Raw genomic sequence first — 12,836 nt, forward strand, 5'->3', positions numbered from 1 at the left:
CTAGATCCCAATTCCACAAGCTCTTAAGCTCTATCTGCACTGCAGATGTTTTCTGGCAGGGCTATAAAGGTCAGAGGAATGGTGGGTCAGTGGAATTCCCTAGTGTAGTGCCATAACATTGCAAAATTATTCTTTTAGCAGCGTAGCTGAGTTTGATCAGGCATGCATCTGTTTACTTCTACTGTGTAATTATCCAAAGCGTAGCTTTGTAAGTATAGTCTTGGAAATGGCACTTTCCTGGCACGGGAAATCTTCTCCACTAGTCCAGCAAAGTCTTGCCAGAGTGGCTACAGCCTATATTGCAGGCAATTCAAAGAGATCCAGTAGCATATCTTGGCTGAACCTGACTTCATATATTGAATATAGTACAGGATCAGCTCTGAAATAAGAAGAGACAGGGAATATGCAGCTGGCAGGGCAAAGGAAACAGAAGTATTAAGATTTCTTTGTATTTAACGCACTGCTTTGTCCTGATCTCCTAAAATTTAGGCAACAGTTCTGGGTTTCTAGATTGATAAGGGATCAGTTCAACATCTTGCCATCCCTTTATGTGTTCAGACATGAATTTCCAAGCTCAGCACCAGTAACTGTATAACTTGGAAAAGCAGACCAAGTTAAACAAAGAAAAAATGGCAGTTTTATTGGTGGTCTTTTTTTAGTCTTATTTCACGTGATACTATCAGAAACGATTTGACGAGCAGGCAGAAGATTACAAAATATTGAAAAGAATTGACAGGTTGAAATTCCTCTTGCTTGAACACTGTTTCTGGAGCTGAACTTTTCTGCTTAGGTTTCTTGAATTGTATGAAGGCTTTGTGATCTGGCATCTTTATATATTGAGCAATATCCTACTCCCCATGCAGTCATACAGAAATTAATGAAACTCTTTGTGAAGTAAGTGGATACTCTGTAGGTAAGGGATTCATGATCTGACTCCAAAAGAAGCTAATAACAAGCAGTGAGAATTAATTAGTCGGTGTTTGTAAAGTGTGTTGAAAATGAAACAGCATGATATAAGTGGTTTTGTTATGTTTGAGGCCCAAGGTATATGCTGATCTTGGTTGTGTAAAATTTGTTGCTGTAATCGCTACCTGCTGCCAACCTAACAAAGGAGTTACTTTTACAAGGCTCTGTTTTGCTCTGTGTCTCTTCTGCTTTCTTCTTTAGCCGCCTTTGTCATTCGTATCCCATCTTGAAATCAGTTGATATGTTTAAATTCCGGGGACCATCCATCGTGGGTGACCGCCTTGTCTTCAATGCAATTGTGAACAATACATTTCAAAATAGGTAAAGCTACTCGTATGTTTGTGTTCCTTGACTTCTCTAGCACCAGCTTAACTGCATGTTTTCGGTTTCAGCCATCAGTGGGATATGCTTTATTGAATGAAAGATTTTTGCAATTTTTTTACCTTTTCCTCAGTAAAAGTTTTCTAAAATTCATTTTGACTTTAACTCTCAAAATTTTAAGAGCTTTCATAGCCAAATCCCAGTCCAGCAAATTCTGACTGTAAGCATCACTCTGAGCTTCAGGGATTTTCAAGGGATATTTTGGTCTCAGGGCCCTGATCAATCAGAAAGCTCCAACTTACTGCTAGGATCTTCCTATTTTTGCATTTTTTGCCAGTTCTGGGTTCTGGATGTTGCTGACTGCTGGCAGAATTCATATTTCATTTTGTTTTTCTTCTTCCCAGGAGTGGTTGGGGTGCACACAGGGGTGAGGCTTTGCCAGTTGCAGTTTGGAATAAATGGCTGCAGCCTATAGTGAACCGTCAACGTTTGTCACAGAGGCAGGGTGGAGCATAGTGTCGTCGTAAGAGTGAAACATGCATTTGGGCACGTTAAACACCTGCTCCTGAGATTCAGTTGTGTGACATTTTACCAGTCTTCCACAAATTCTGCTTGCTAATTGTTGCTTTGTTTTTCTCTCTCCCATGCATGCACTGTCTCCTCTGCAGATTTAAGACTCCTTTTGTGTTTTCCCTACAGAGAATGACTCCCCCTCTGAACTTTGGCAAAGGGATTGTGACTCAAGACCTCTCTGCTAGGCTGGTTTCCCCCTCCACAGCAATGGTCCTTTGGGCCAAGGGACCTTCGGATCGGCACCAGGGTGTGATGCAACTTAGGCTGGCCCTTCGTCCATCAGTCGGGCCCTTATCCGGAGCAGGAGGACCTAGTCATACAGGACAGGTCGCGAGATGTAGAAAGACAAGCCACAGAGGGCAGAAGCTAAAGGAATCCCTCCTCCAACTTTTGTGGGACAAATGCTGTCCTGGCATAGCTGTTTTGTGACTGCTTTCGTTTTAGGTATATTTGGTCCCCGCAGAGAGTGCTAGCAGGGCATCTTCATGCTATGCATCTGCTGAATGTCAAATCAATACCATCCTGCTCACTTTTGCAGTCTCTTCTCACAGTCTGCTCATTGGCGTTTACATTTTGCTGCTTAGCTCACTTTCTTCTCTTTTCACTAGTGCTATTTATCTAGTGCCACCTTTTATTTCATTTCTGAAATGTGTCTGTACAGACTGAGTCATTTATTTTCCATGCTACAGACGTACTTGAACCAGACTTCCAGCACCCATGAAGTTTTCAGCAGTCCTGCTTAGTATGTCTCAGGGTTACTTCTGTATCACTTATGATAGTTCAATAATTAATTTAAACTCTTATTGCAGTGTGGAAGTTGGTGTCCGTGTTGAGGCTTATAACTGTGAAGAATGGATCAAGGACCAAGCACGGCATATTAACAGCGCTTTTCTCATTTTTAATGCTGTAAATGACAAAGGAGAGCTGCTCACGTTCCCCAGAGTTAAACCTACTACAAAGGTCAGCTCTCATTCTCAGGAGTAGGGTGAACGTGCCCGTGGGATTATGTGGTCCAGCCCAGGATACTGCATGTCGCTCAGCCAGCTACTGACAGCTTTCCAGGAAAAGCAAGGACTGAACAAGGCAGTGCACTGAAATTCATCTTCTCGGGGAAGAGAGAGCCTCATTTAGAGGACTGAGAAAGCATCTAAATGAAATGTTTGTCTTTGAGTGAGAGATTTGTCAGATGTCAGCCATCTGAATCTGAGAGGTCTAGTGGAGGATAGTCTGTAGCTGATGGAGAGGAAGGATGAATCTGCCTTCTGGAAGCATCTGTCTGTACAGGTCTTGTACAATTTTCACTGACTGTAGAAGATGCCAAGACAGCGAGAAACTGACTGAAACTCTTGAACGTTAAATGGTTAAAGTTACTTTTATAATCCCTTAATGAAGACAAGAAATAGAATTGGTAAAGAAGTTGGTGGGAATCAGCTCCCATGACCTGGGTGGGCTGTCCAGTTTTTGACATGCAAATTTCAGCAAGTGTTTCTCTGCACATGGTTCACTCAGCACTCAGAGCAGTGCAGATACTATTTTTGAATTGTTTGCAGTGATATCATCTGTCATTAACTTATTGGTCCAATTATGGAATTTTTTTGAGAGCCTGCCTCAACAGGAATGAAACAATTATTTAACATCAGTGAACTTGCATTTTGTAGGATAGCAACTGGACAAATAAGTCGAGGTGTCATATGTACCCGGTGAGGCAGTAAGGTTCGGCAGCGCCCACTAAAAATTGTTGTGGGAGGAAACATTGACTTTTCCACTTTTCAGAAGTTTAATGAAAAGAAAAGAAAAGAAAGTGGTGTGTCCTTCAGGATAACAAGTCCCCTTAATTTCCAGTGCAGTTTGTGCTCTTAGGTTGCTTGTATGCTTCAAAATTCTGCCCTGGATACAGTACTAACAAAGGGTGGGAAAGACTTGCCACCTTGAAGGGCAGATCACATCGGTTTGCACGGTGCTTGCTTTAGTTCTCAGTGGCCATATTGCTCTGTGTCCCAGATCAGTGTACACTAAAACAGAACTAGAGCAGTCCAGACTTCCCTCACACTTTGAACACTAGAAAATGGTGAATCAGATTCGTAGCTTGTCTGGTGGCACAGCTGAGAAGAACAGGACGTTCTGTGCAGCACTGCGCTGCCCAGCTCTCCCTGGGCTAGGACTAAAGTGCTAGAAGTATGCTAATGTGAGGATACTTTTTTATTGGATTGTTTTTGCCAACTTGATATTGTCAAGTGAAAAGTAAATCACTGACTCAGGTTAAACTGGAGAAAGTACAGTGTACAGTTTGTTCTTTATTTTTAATACCTCTCTGGGATTTGTCCACCTATAAGAAATAATTTTTAGTTGTTTAGTTGCACAAAATTGTCAAAATAGAATGTGTCCTAATTTAATCAGCTTTATCACTGTCTGGTTTACTTTTTGCAAAGGATGGTATGAGGCGATATCGTGGAGCTATTGCACGAAGGAGAATTCGACTAGCCAGGTATAGCCGGGCTACAAGGAGAACTTGATTTTTCAGAACTCTGTAATTTTTGATGTATTCTCTGGAAAAGCAATCATTTGCTAAGTGGTCAAAATCTGCTCAAGCATAACTATTAAACTGCTTAACTTTCCAAATCTTTTTGCCTCAGTTGCCTTGAAATCAGGGGCTATTTATCTCATAAAAGTAAATAGTTAGCTCTTTAGTGTATTTTGATTCCCCATTGTTCTTGGGAAGAGAAAGCATGTACTGCGTACCTGTCTTGCAACTGAAAATTGATTAAAGATTGCTAAAGTATTTAGAAGACACTTAAGCCTCTGAAAGTGATTGTTATTACCACATATTGAAGAAAGTGTAAGAACCAATTCATACTACTATTTACTTTTGAACTTTGTTTTAGAAAATACGTTCTTTCTGCTAAAGAAGACAAACCTTCTGATCCCTGGGAGAGAAGCAACCAGGTAATCTTTAGATCATGTCCTGTTGTCTACCTGCATAAAATTGTGTATTTGTATGCTTTTTGCAACAGTTGTACAGACTTTGGCAGTTTCCATACTGGACCTGCTGTAGTTAAGTATGGTGGTAATCATGGAAGAACGGATAAATGTGTAATTAGATAAATTTTGTTTTTCTTCTGAGAAAAAACAACAGAGTAGATACGTTATTATCAATTTGAGTTTCATACAGAGCATAAAAAATGACTCTAAGATAGAATCTGCAAATTGTTTTAACAAGTTGTCCTTCAAGCAGTAGAGCTAAAGAAAGCAGATTTCCTGCAGATTCATTTCCTAGTGTCCTGTCTTTTCCTTTCCCTGTGGCATCCAGGGCGCATCCCTCCCCTCTGTCCTTATTGCTTTGCCCCTAGGAAAGGGGAAGCACATGGACCTGCTAGTCTGGAGCTGTGTGTGTGCTGATTCATCGGTCGGGTGTTGCTAACTAGAATGTTTTTAACAGATGAATTTTGCTGTGGAGGAGCTGATGTGGGTCTTCCCCTTTTTCTCAGCCACTAATTTTCACAAAACTTGTAGGAATTTTATTATATCTGATATTCAACCTCTGTTTCAAAATTGAATTTGAAATGTTAAAAGTTGGGGGGGATAGGCATGGCCATACCAACAGATGCACAGTGAAATGGCATAAACTTTGTTTCAGTGGGAAACAAAGGTGAAAACATATGTTTGTTCCTAGATGCACTGCATCAAGTGTCACATGTTTCTTCTAGCTTGGGTATGCTAGGCCATAGAATGTGCCCATGTCAAAAAAATAAACAGTGATGAACCTGAATTTAAGTGGATTTACGCACACCCTAAACGTTGTTTCAGTGTGGAATGTTTGTGGTTAAAATCTCATTGCATCTACGTTCTCAGTGGCTCCCGGAAATTTTACTGGATCTTTTTCTATTACTTCTACAAGTAAATAAGTAATATTTGGAATTTTATGATGCAGGTAGTGATTTGCTATTAACAGTGGCATCACCATTAGAGTTTTAATCCTGTGAACACAGAATTTGTTTTCTGAAAATAAAATAATAAAAATAAATGAATAATATAAAATAATTTCTGAAATTTTATTTTCTGAAAAATAAAATAAATATGAACACAATGTTGAAAATGGATTACTCAGATTTATTTAATATTAAATGGAAGTATGTCATTAAAGAGTTCTTAAGCTATAGGTTCTTTCTGTACAACATTTAAATGAGAACTCCATCCATGGTAGTCGAGCATAAACAATAGGCGTATTGGCCCTCTCTGTGCTCTGAGCTTTCTGCATAAAACAGCTGCCAAGGTAGACCACAGCTTGATAGCAATGAAAAGGTTAATTTTCTAGTCAGTTTTAATTACCCATAAGGAAAATGGACAAAACCATTAGTTTAGTGGCCTCAGAGGTTACCTGTATTATCTCTCTAGTGGTCACAGTTTTTCTGCTCTGCTTTATACTCAGAGAAGCCCAAATTAGAATTGTGTTGTTGTTGTTTAATTAGAGTTGTTTTGCCATCAGCCATGTGGGCACGTAATCTAGCTATTGGAAGTATTTAATTCAGAAACTACTGGACTGTGTTTTCTGGAAGGAAAACACTTACGGGAAAATGCACATTTATTTGTGATTTGGAGGTAATGACAGAAAAAGAGCATCTCATTTCCGGAATGTTTAGTAAAGCGTACCTTTACCCCTTTGTTTTCAGCAGTATATCTTACTTTTCAGGCATATTTGAGTTACAACAACATAGCCACGCTGACACACCTGGCAGCAAAACCTGGATGGGAAATAACCAGTACGCTGGATGACGTAAGTGCAGAATTGTGGAATAGCTGCATGGCCACTTTACTTATGTTTCCCCGTAAGATGTGGGTGGAGAAAAGCAACATTTTATATCTGTAAATAAATACGTTGGCTTGGCAATGTTCACTTTATTGTGGCTAGGACTCAACAGCAAAACTCCTAGAATTTCCCTGAAAAGGTCGTAAAGCGCTGTGCAGACTGGAAGTCGTGGAGGCCCTTTGAGACTGTCCGACTGTAAAACATAGGATCCCAGGAGGCCAGGGATCTCAGCAGCTCCTCATCTGAGCTTACTGAGCAACCACACAGGACAGTGTAAAACACAAACAAACAAGCAAAACCTTGCCTCATTTCTGTGAAAGCTTTGGCAAAACTAAAGTGCTGCTGACGTTTTGCCAAATTGATTCCCTGAAACACCAAACTTAGACGTCTCTGCCTAGGCAGTGATGTTGAGATCTGTTGGGCGTCTCGTGTTGCTGTGATAAGCAAAATGTGTTTGGCAGTCTGCAATGTACTGCCTTTATCAGCTTTACAGAATAGGAGATGCTTCTAAGCAGTAAGCATTATCTTGTGATAGTTTTAAGTGGATACGAGCCGTTCATATGCTATCTTTTTTCAGTCTCTGTCTTCTCAGAAGACTGCTTGACTCTTTTTTTTTTCTTCTATGCATATTTTTGCTTTCCAAAAGCCCGCAAGCAAAACACCTTTCTGTTCATGGATCGATGTTACAAGCTCAAAATCCCTGAGAAATCATACGTGAGGCAGTTTTAAGATACGCAGATGCTGTTTTGAAAAACAGTAATAAGAAATTTTTAAAAATTGAGAAAAATCAATTTTAACCCGGTTACAGTGCATGTTTTCCAAACTTTAAAAAGAAATCTGTTAAGCTTTAGGTTCTGAAATGTATTTAGTGACTGGCAGATTACTTTAAGGTCACATAGATTGAGAGATTTTGGGGGGACTAGAAGAGACTTAACGATCTTTTAGTCAGACCTCCTGCATATTGCAGGCTGCAAAACTTCACCTACTGATTCTTGCATCTAGTCAATAAACTACTTAAGTTAGAGCACCTATACAGAAAACACCTGAATTCATAGGGAATTCCAGTGGTGGCAAATCTGCTGGTTCTATGGGTAGGTCGTTCCAGTGGTTGATTACTTTCACTGAATGCTTGTGCCTTCTTTCTTTCTTGACTGTTGGTCTTCAGCTCAGTCCCTGTTCTTGTTGACGCTGGTTTCTGCTAGATACAAGAATAATCTATTTGGACAAGAAGTTGGGTAGTCTGTACAAGGATAGTATCAGTCAGTGGGCCCTTTCCTAGCTCTTTCCTATGCCTTGCCCTTCCAGATTGTCTTGCTTCCTGTCATTCTGTCCCAAATAAATGTCAAAGAGCTCTCTCGGTGGGAAGAACAGTCAGCAACAGTCAGCAACACTGACCGTTATCTCCAAGCTTCTGCCAAGGCTTTATCATTGTCCGTGTCAGGCTTCCTTTCTACTTCCACTGGAATTGCCCCAATCGGAATTGCTTTCTCAATCTTAAGTGCTTGAAACCTGTAATGCAACCAGCACCAAATGTTGGGAAGAAATTACTTCATTCAAAAAAATCAGGCATGTTCTGGATGACTTTCTAAACAGCATCATGTGATTTCTCTCTCTCAAGAAGCCACCAGCTACCTTCTTGCATTAGTGGAGTTTGGTACTGTCCCTCATTTTTTAATATCTTAAAACAGTCTTTATATAAGACCTGGCTCTAAGCCACTCAGTTCTTGTCTGCTAGAATATCTTGAGCAGCTGTTTACAGCTGCTCATCTAATTGAATTGAGCTGCTCAGCAACATCTAATTGAAATAGGTACCTTCAATCCAGCAAAATCTCAGTTCAGGCAGGGCATAGGATGCAAATCCCACTGATGCTGTCAGCTGATGGAGAGCAGCCATCCATTCCCGTTGTGCTGGACCTTTCTGCACAGTCTCACATTGTCAGTTGTTAGCTATTTCTTAAAGAAGTGGCAGGAATCTAGGGTAGTACGTTACTTTTTTTCCTGGAAGGATGTATGCGGTGAACAGTGAGAGCAAACCTGACTGTAGACCACTTTGACTGTTAGGCATCATTACTCCACAAGTAATAGTTGTCTTTTTGCTCTTATTCAGCATTTACCTGTAGGCACAAGGTAGGCTGCTGACAGAGTGCAGATGACAGCAGTAGGCAGAGGGTACAGCTGTCCCTTGCCAAATGTGGCTGTATAATGACCACCAAGTTCACCCACTAGACAGATGAGATTTGCTCTCTGGCAAAGAAAATGAGAGCGAAACCAGTCTTGGACAGGGCCCAGCTTCTGTTCATGGACAAAAAGGAGTACTTTCAGTCTCCTTTGGCTTTACCTGTCCAGCCCTCCAGCCAAATTTACACATGTCCTTGGATCACTAAATGCTGGTATGGATGCAGCCCCAAGGAATGCTGTCTGCCATCTCCACCTAATGGAACTTACCGTCTTGGCAAATGTTGGTCTGGCTCACTTTTCACTGGTTCATGCTCTTTTTTGTCACCCCTACTGAAGTTAGTAAACGTGGGCACAACGGAACGTCCCTTAGAAAACTGTTATCTACTACATTATGTCATGTTTCCTTGGCAGTTCAGGCCACACCTCATACCTGTCCTCAGTTATCTGCACTACTGTTGTCTTACTGCCTACTGGGTTTTCTACAAGGTCTTGATCCTTATAATTACAGTATTCAGTGGTGAAGGCCCAGAACAACTACTTTGCCTTCCCTGATACAAATGTGTAGCAACATCTCTACTGAAACAAAACTCTTCAGCGTCCGTGAAATGGTTTATTGGGGAGAGGATGAAAGAATAAACAGTAAGAGTTGGATAGTAGCATTCATCAGTGTGCTGCCTTAAGGTAGTCATCCTGTGGGGAAGGAGATTGTCAAAGACATTAGACTGAACATTATTTTGGGATTAAATATTCTAGTATTTAGAGTTTACAAAGCAGCATGTGTTTCTCCATATGCAGAGGATTTGTGCCCTTTTCCCTGGAATTAGAATGACCCTAAGTTGATTGAACTGTTTGGAAGGTAGAAAGTGGCATTGTGAGCTCTTTGAGTTAGAGCCACGAGACTTGTAGGCCTATATAATAACCTAACTTTGCCTGTGTGCGCACAGTAGATGTTTTAACAGCTGCATTTTCTGCTCCATTTTGTGATCGCTGCGTCTACTAGACTCTTGAAAGAACACTGTTGTATGATTGTTAGGAATATTGATCTATGCATCCTGTAGCTGGTTTCTATGGGCTTAACTTGTTTGTTTTCCTCAAAACTTCATTTCAGCAAGATGCTTGCTGGAATATGTATTTTTTTTTCCTGTTCTGAAACGTGAAAATATATGTACAAAATCTATGTTGTTGTGTAAGTAAGTGCTCAGTAAACCAAAAGATGATTAATTTTTGATAGAGCAAAAAAGAGCAACAAGATGATGATGCTCATGAATCTTGCATCACTTAGAAATGAAAATTTGTTAAATCTTTTTAGGATATGAGAAGCAAATTAGCACATCAGATTAAAACTTGAGTCCATTAATTCTAAGCACTCTCTTCTACCTATCTTTTTCTATTATAAAAAGTTTATGAAACATGCCAAGCCCTTCTCTTGCCAGAATTGTGTGTACTTTGTTATGTGCAGGTTATCCCTTTTGAATTCTCTGTTGTGAGGTTCAGGCCTAAGGCTAGAAATATACCCTAAATCAAGACAAGATACTGCAAATGTGGGTCAGTTCAGCAGTGTAAGTTTAATGAAATCTCTGACAATAGAGGCAGAAATATATATTGAAACAATTTTTCAGTCCATTGTGAAACAGAGCACCCTAAGTTAACAATAAAGTCTGGGGCGGGGTGGGGGGGGGGAAGGTATTTTGGAAAGAGAAATGTTCGCCTGCTTTAGGGGAAGGGGATGTAGGCCAATGTGTGACTGATTTACGTGGACAAAGGGAGTTAAAGAAGTTAAATTCATTAAGTACCTGTTCCAATGTTTTTGTATCCTTTAAATACAAGCTACTGGACTGCATAGCTTGGGGAGGTGGTTCAGTGATGTAATCCATTTGTCATCCCAAATCATTGCTCTTCAACCTTGGCTAGCACTATAAAAGAAAAAAATCTGGTCCCCTTTGGATGTCTCTAGATAAGTTCCCAAAGCCTACAGTGCCCAGCATTGCTGGATATGTTCCAAAATCCTGACGGTAGGGAGGGCAGTCACTTGGTTTGGTTTTGTTCTGCTCGAGTCTGTACTTCCTCACACACGCTGCGGACGTTCTTCTCATCGTGCGTGGCCTCACTCCAGCTCCTTCCTGCTCACCACTGCCACATCCAGTGGATTCTACTCAGAAATTCTGAATTTCTGGAAAGCTTCAAGCAAGCATCACTGCAGATAAGGCCACCTTAGAAAAGTTTCCTCCTTTCCTTTCTAAAAGTTGTACTTTTACCTTCCCTTGCACATTTATGTAACTTTACCTGCTTGAGGGTCAGCTTAGAAGAAGGTAGTATTCTGGACAAGTACCTACCTAGGTTTAAAGTCTAATTTCTTGTCACCAATTACTGATGCCAAATTTACAAAAAGCAGTGCAAGAAGTGGTCACGTTTTTCCCTTAGCTTTTAAAGTCAGTGAACTGATGCCTTTATAAGACTTCCTATAGCAGGGCTGAGAAGAGGCATTTACTGAATTCCAAAAGGGATCTGCTGTTGTTTATGAAAGTGATGCCTTCTACATGGTCCTGACTTTCCAGACAGCAGAAAAATACACTGAAATAACTCTCAAATCTTTCTGAGACATCTGCAGTATGAAAGGTATTTACAGATCATATGCACATAGTATGAGAAAGAGGTCATACTGGCCTTTCAGACTCATTTGTCTCCACTCATGAGCTGAGTGCAGCTCAGCTAACCTAACCACATGCAATTAAAACTGTGTGATCTCACAACGCTATCAGTGTATTTGATTTTACGTTGTGCTACGTTTTAATGTAAAACTAATCTCAAATACTCATCTGCCTTTCATCTGTCAGATGTAGTTTCACATGTACTCTTGAGAAAATCTGCCTAAGCCATAAATGTATAACATTTATAAATTACAATATTTATAGGCATCATTCTTTGTTTTTAATATGCTGTTCATTTATTTTAGGTAAAAATATGGACTCAGGAGGAGGGTGATGTCTTGTCACTCAAAGTAGAAATGCAAGTGAAGATACCAGCAGATCTAGCTTTCTCCCTTTTGTCTGACTTCACACGCCGCCAGCAATGGGACAAACATTACTTGTAAGAACTTACTTACCTTTTCTTTAAGACCGTTTGAGTGCACTGACAACTAACCTTTCTGATACAAATGTTTTTTGAGCGGTTGACACTTTTCTACCTAATTAAGAAGAAATTGCTGTAAGAAGTTGATGCTAAAGATTCATTAGTCAATGTGTGGATGGGTGGGTTTTTTTTCCCCCCCTTAACAACAAAATCTAATTTCTCCTAAACCTGGTTTAAAAATAAGGTTGCCCTGGACTGTCAAAAGAGAGAGCTGCAACCATTTTAATACTCTGTATTAAAATGAAAAAGATTTCTTGCCTAAACATATGTATGTTAAAAGGGTTAACTTGCACAGGTTATATATAACTTGTGCAGGATATATTGTCAATGCTCTGTATAAGAAATAAGGCAGAGCTTGGACTCCTTCCTGATTGTGCCCTTTGACTGTGTGATAGAGCTCAGCATCAGCATCCCATAGTAAGAAATCAAGAAATGGGGCTCTTCAATATTAACTCTTAAAAAAAACATTAACATCTTTCTTATAAAGTATACTGAAGTTGGAATGGATTTTAGAATTGCTGTTAAAGATGGCTTTTAGTTTGCTTTATATGGTGTAGATTAATGACTAGTGAGAGTTAATATAAATTTTATAGAGGTGATACAAATTTGACTAGGTAAATAGTCTCTTTAAGGAGAATAGTTGCAGTTATTCATTGCATCTTGAAAGATTTTTATCAGAGGGTGAGAGTAAATGGAAGCTTAAGGGAACTTAAAATTTACAGGCTCTGCTGAATTTAACATTTCTTCATACTCCTTTTTTTTTTTTTTTTTATATAAGCCTTATGTTGCCTTTCCATATCTAGATTTCTTAAGACTAACATGAAGCCCGGTTAACTGGTCAAAATGGCATTTCAACTTCGCAGTG

The 12,836-nt window shown here is 39.9% G+C and overlaps 1 protein-coding gene across 6 annotated transcripts in view; it reads left to right on the plus strand.

Moving 5' to 3' along the window:
* LOC138064569 (acetyl-coenzyme A thioesterase-like) overlaps window positions 1-12,836 on the plus strand; it is a 31,994-nt gene that overhangs the window by 15,098 nt on the left and 4,060 nt on the right. For 4 of the 6 annotated variants that reach the window (XM_068927806.1, XM_068927808.1, XM_068927809.1 and 1 more), the window contains 6 exons: window positions 1,168-1,287; window positions 2,670-2,820; window positions 4,290-4,345; window positions 4,743-4,803; window positions 6,548-6,631; window positions 11,796-11,929. In XM_068927806.1, coding sequence (XP_068783907.1) covers window positions 1,168-1,287; window positions 2,670-2,820; window positions 4,290-4,345; window positions 4,743-4,803; window positions 6,548-6,631; window positions 11,796-11,929 — 606 coding nt within the window. The remainder of the gene's footprint in view (window positions 1-1,167; window positions 1,288-2,669; window positions 2,821-4,289; window positions 4,346-4,742; window positions 4,804-6,547; window positions 6,632-11,795; window positions 11,930-12,836) is intronic. The other 2 variants (XM_068927807.1, XM_068927811.1) reach the window with 2 other exon arrangements.

Source organism: Struthio camelus, chromosome Z (genome assembly GCF_040807025.1).
Source record: "Struthio camelus isolate bStrCam1 chromosome Z, bStrCam1.hap1, whole genome shotgun sequence".
Classification (NCBI taxonomy): Eukaryota; Metazoa; Chordata; class Aves; order Struthioniformes; family Struthionidae; genus Struthio; species Struthio camelus.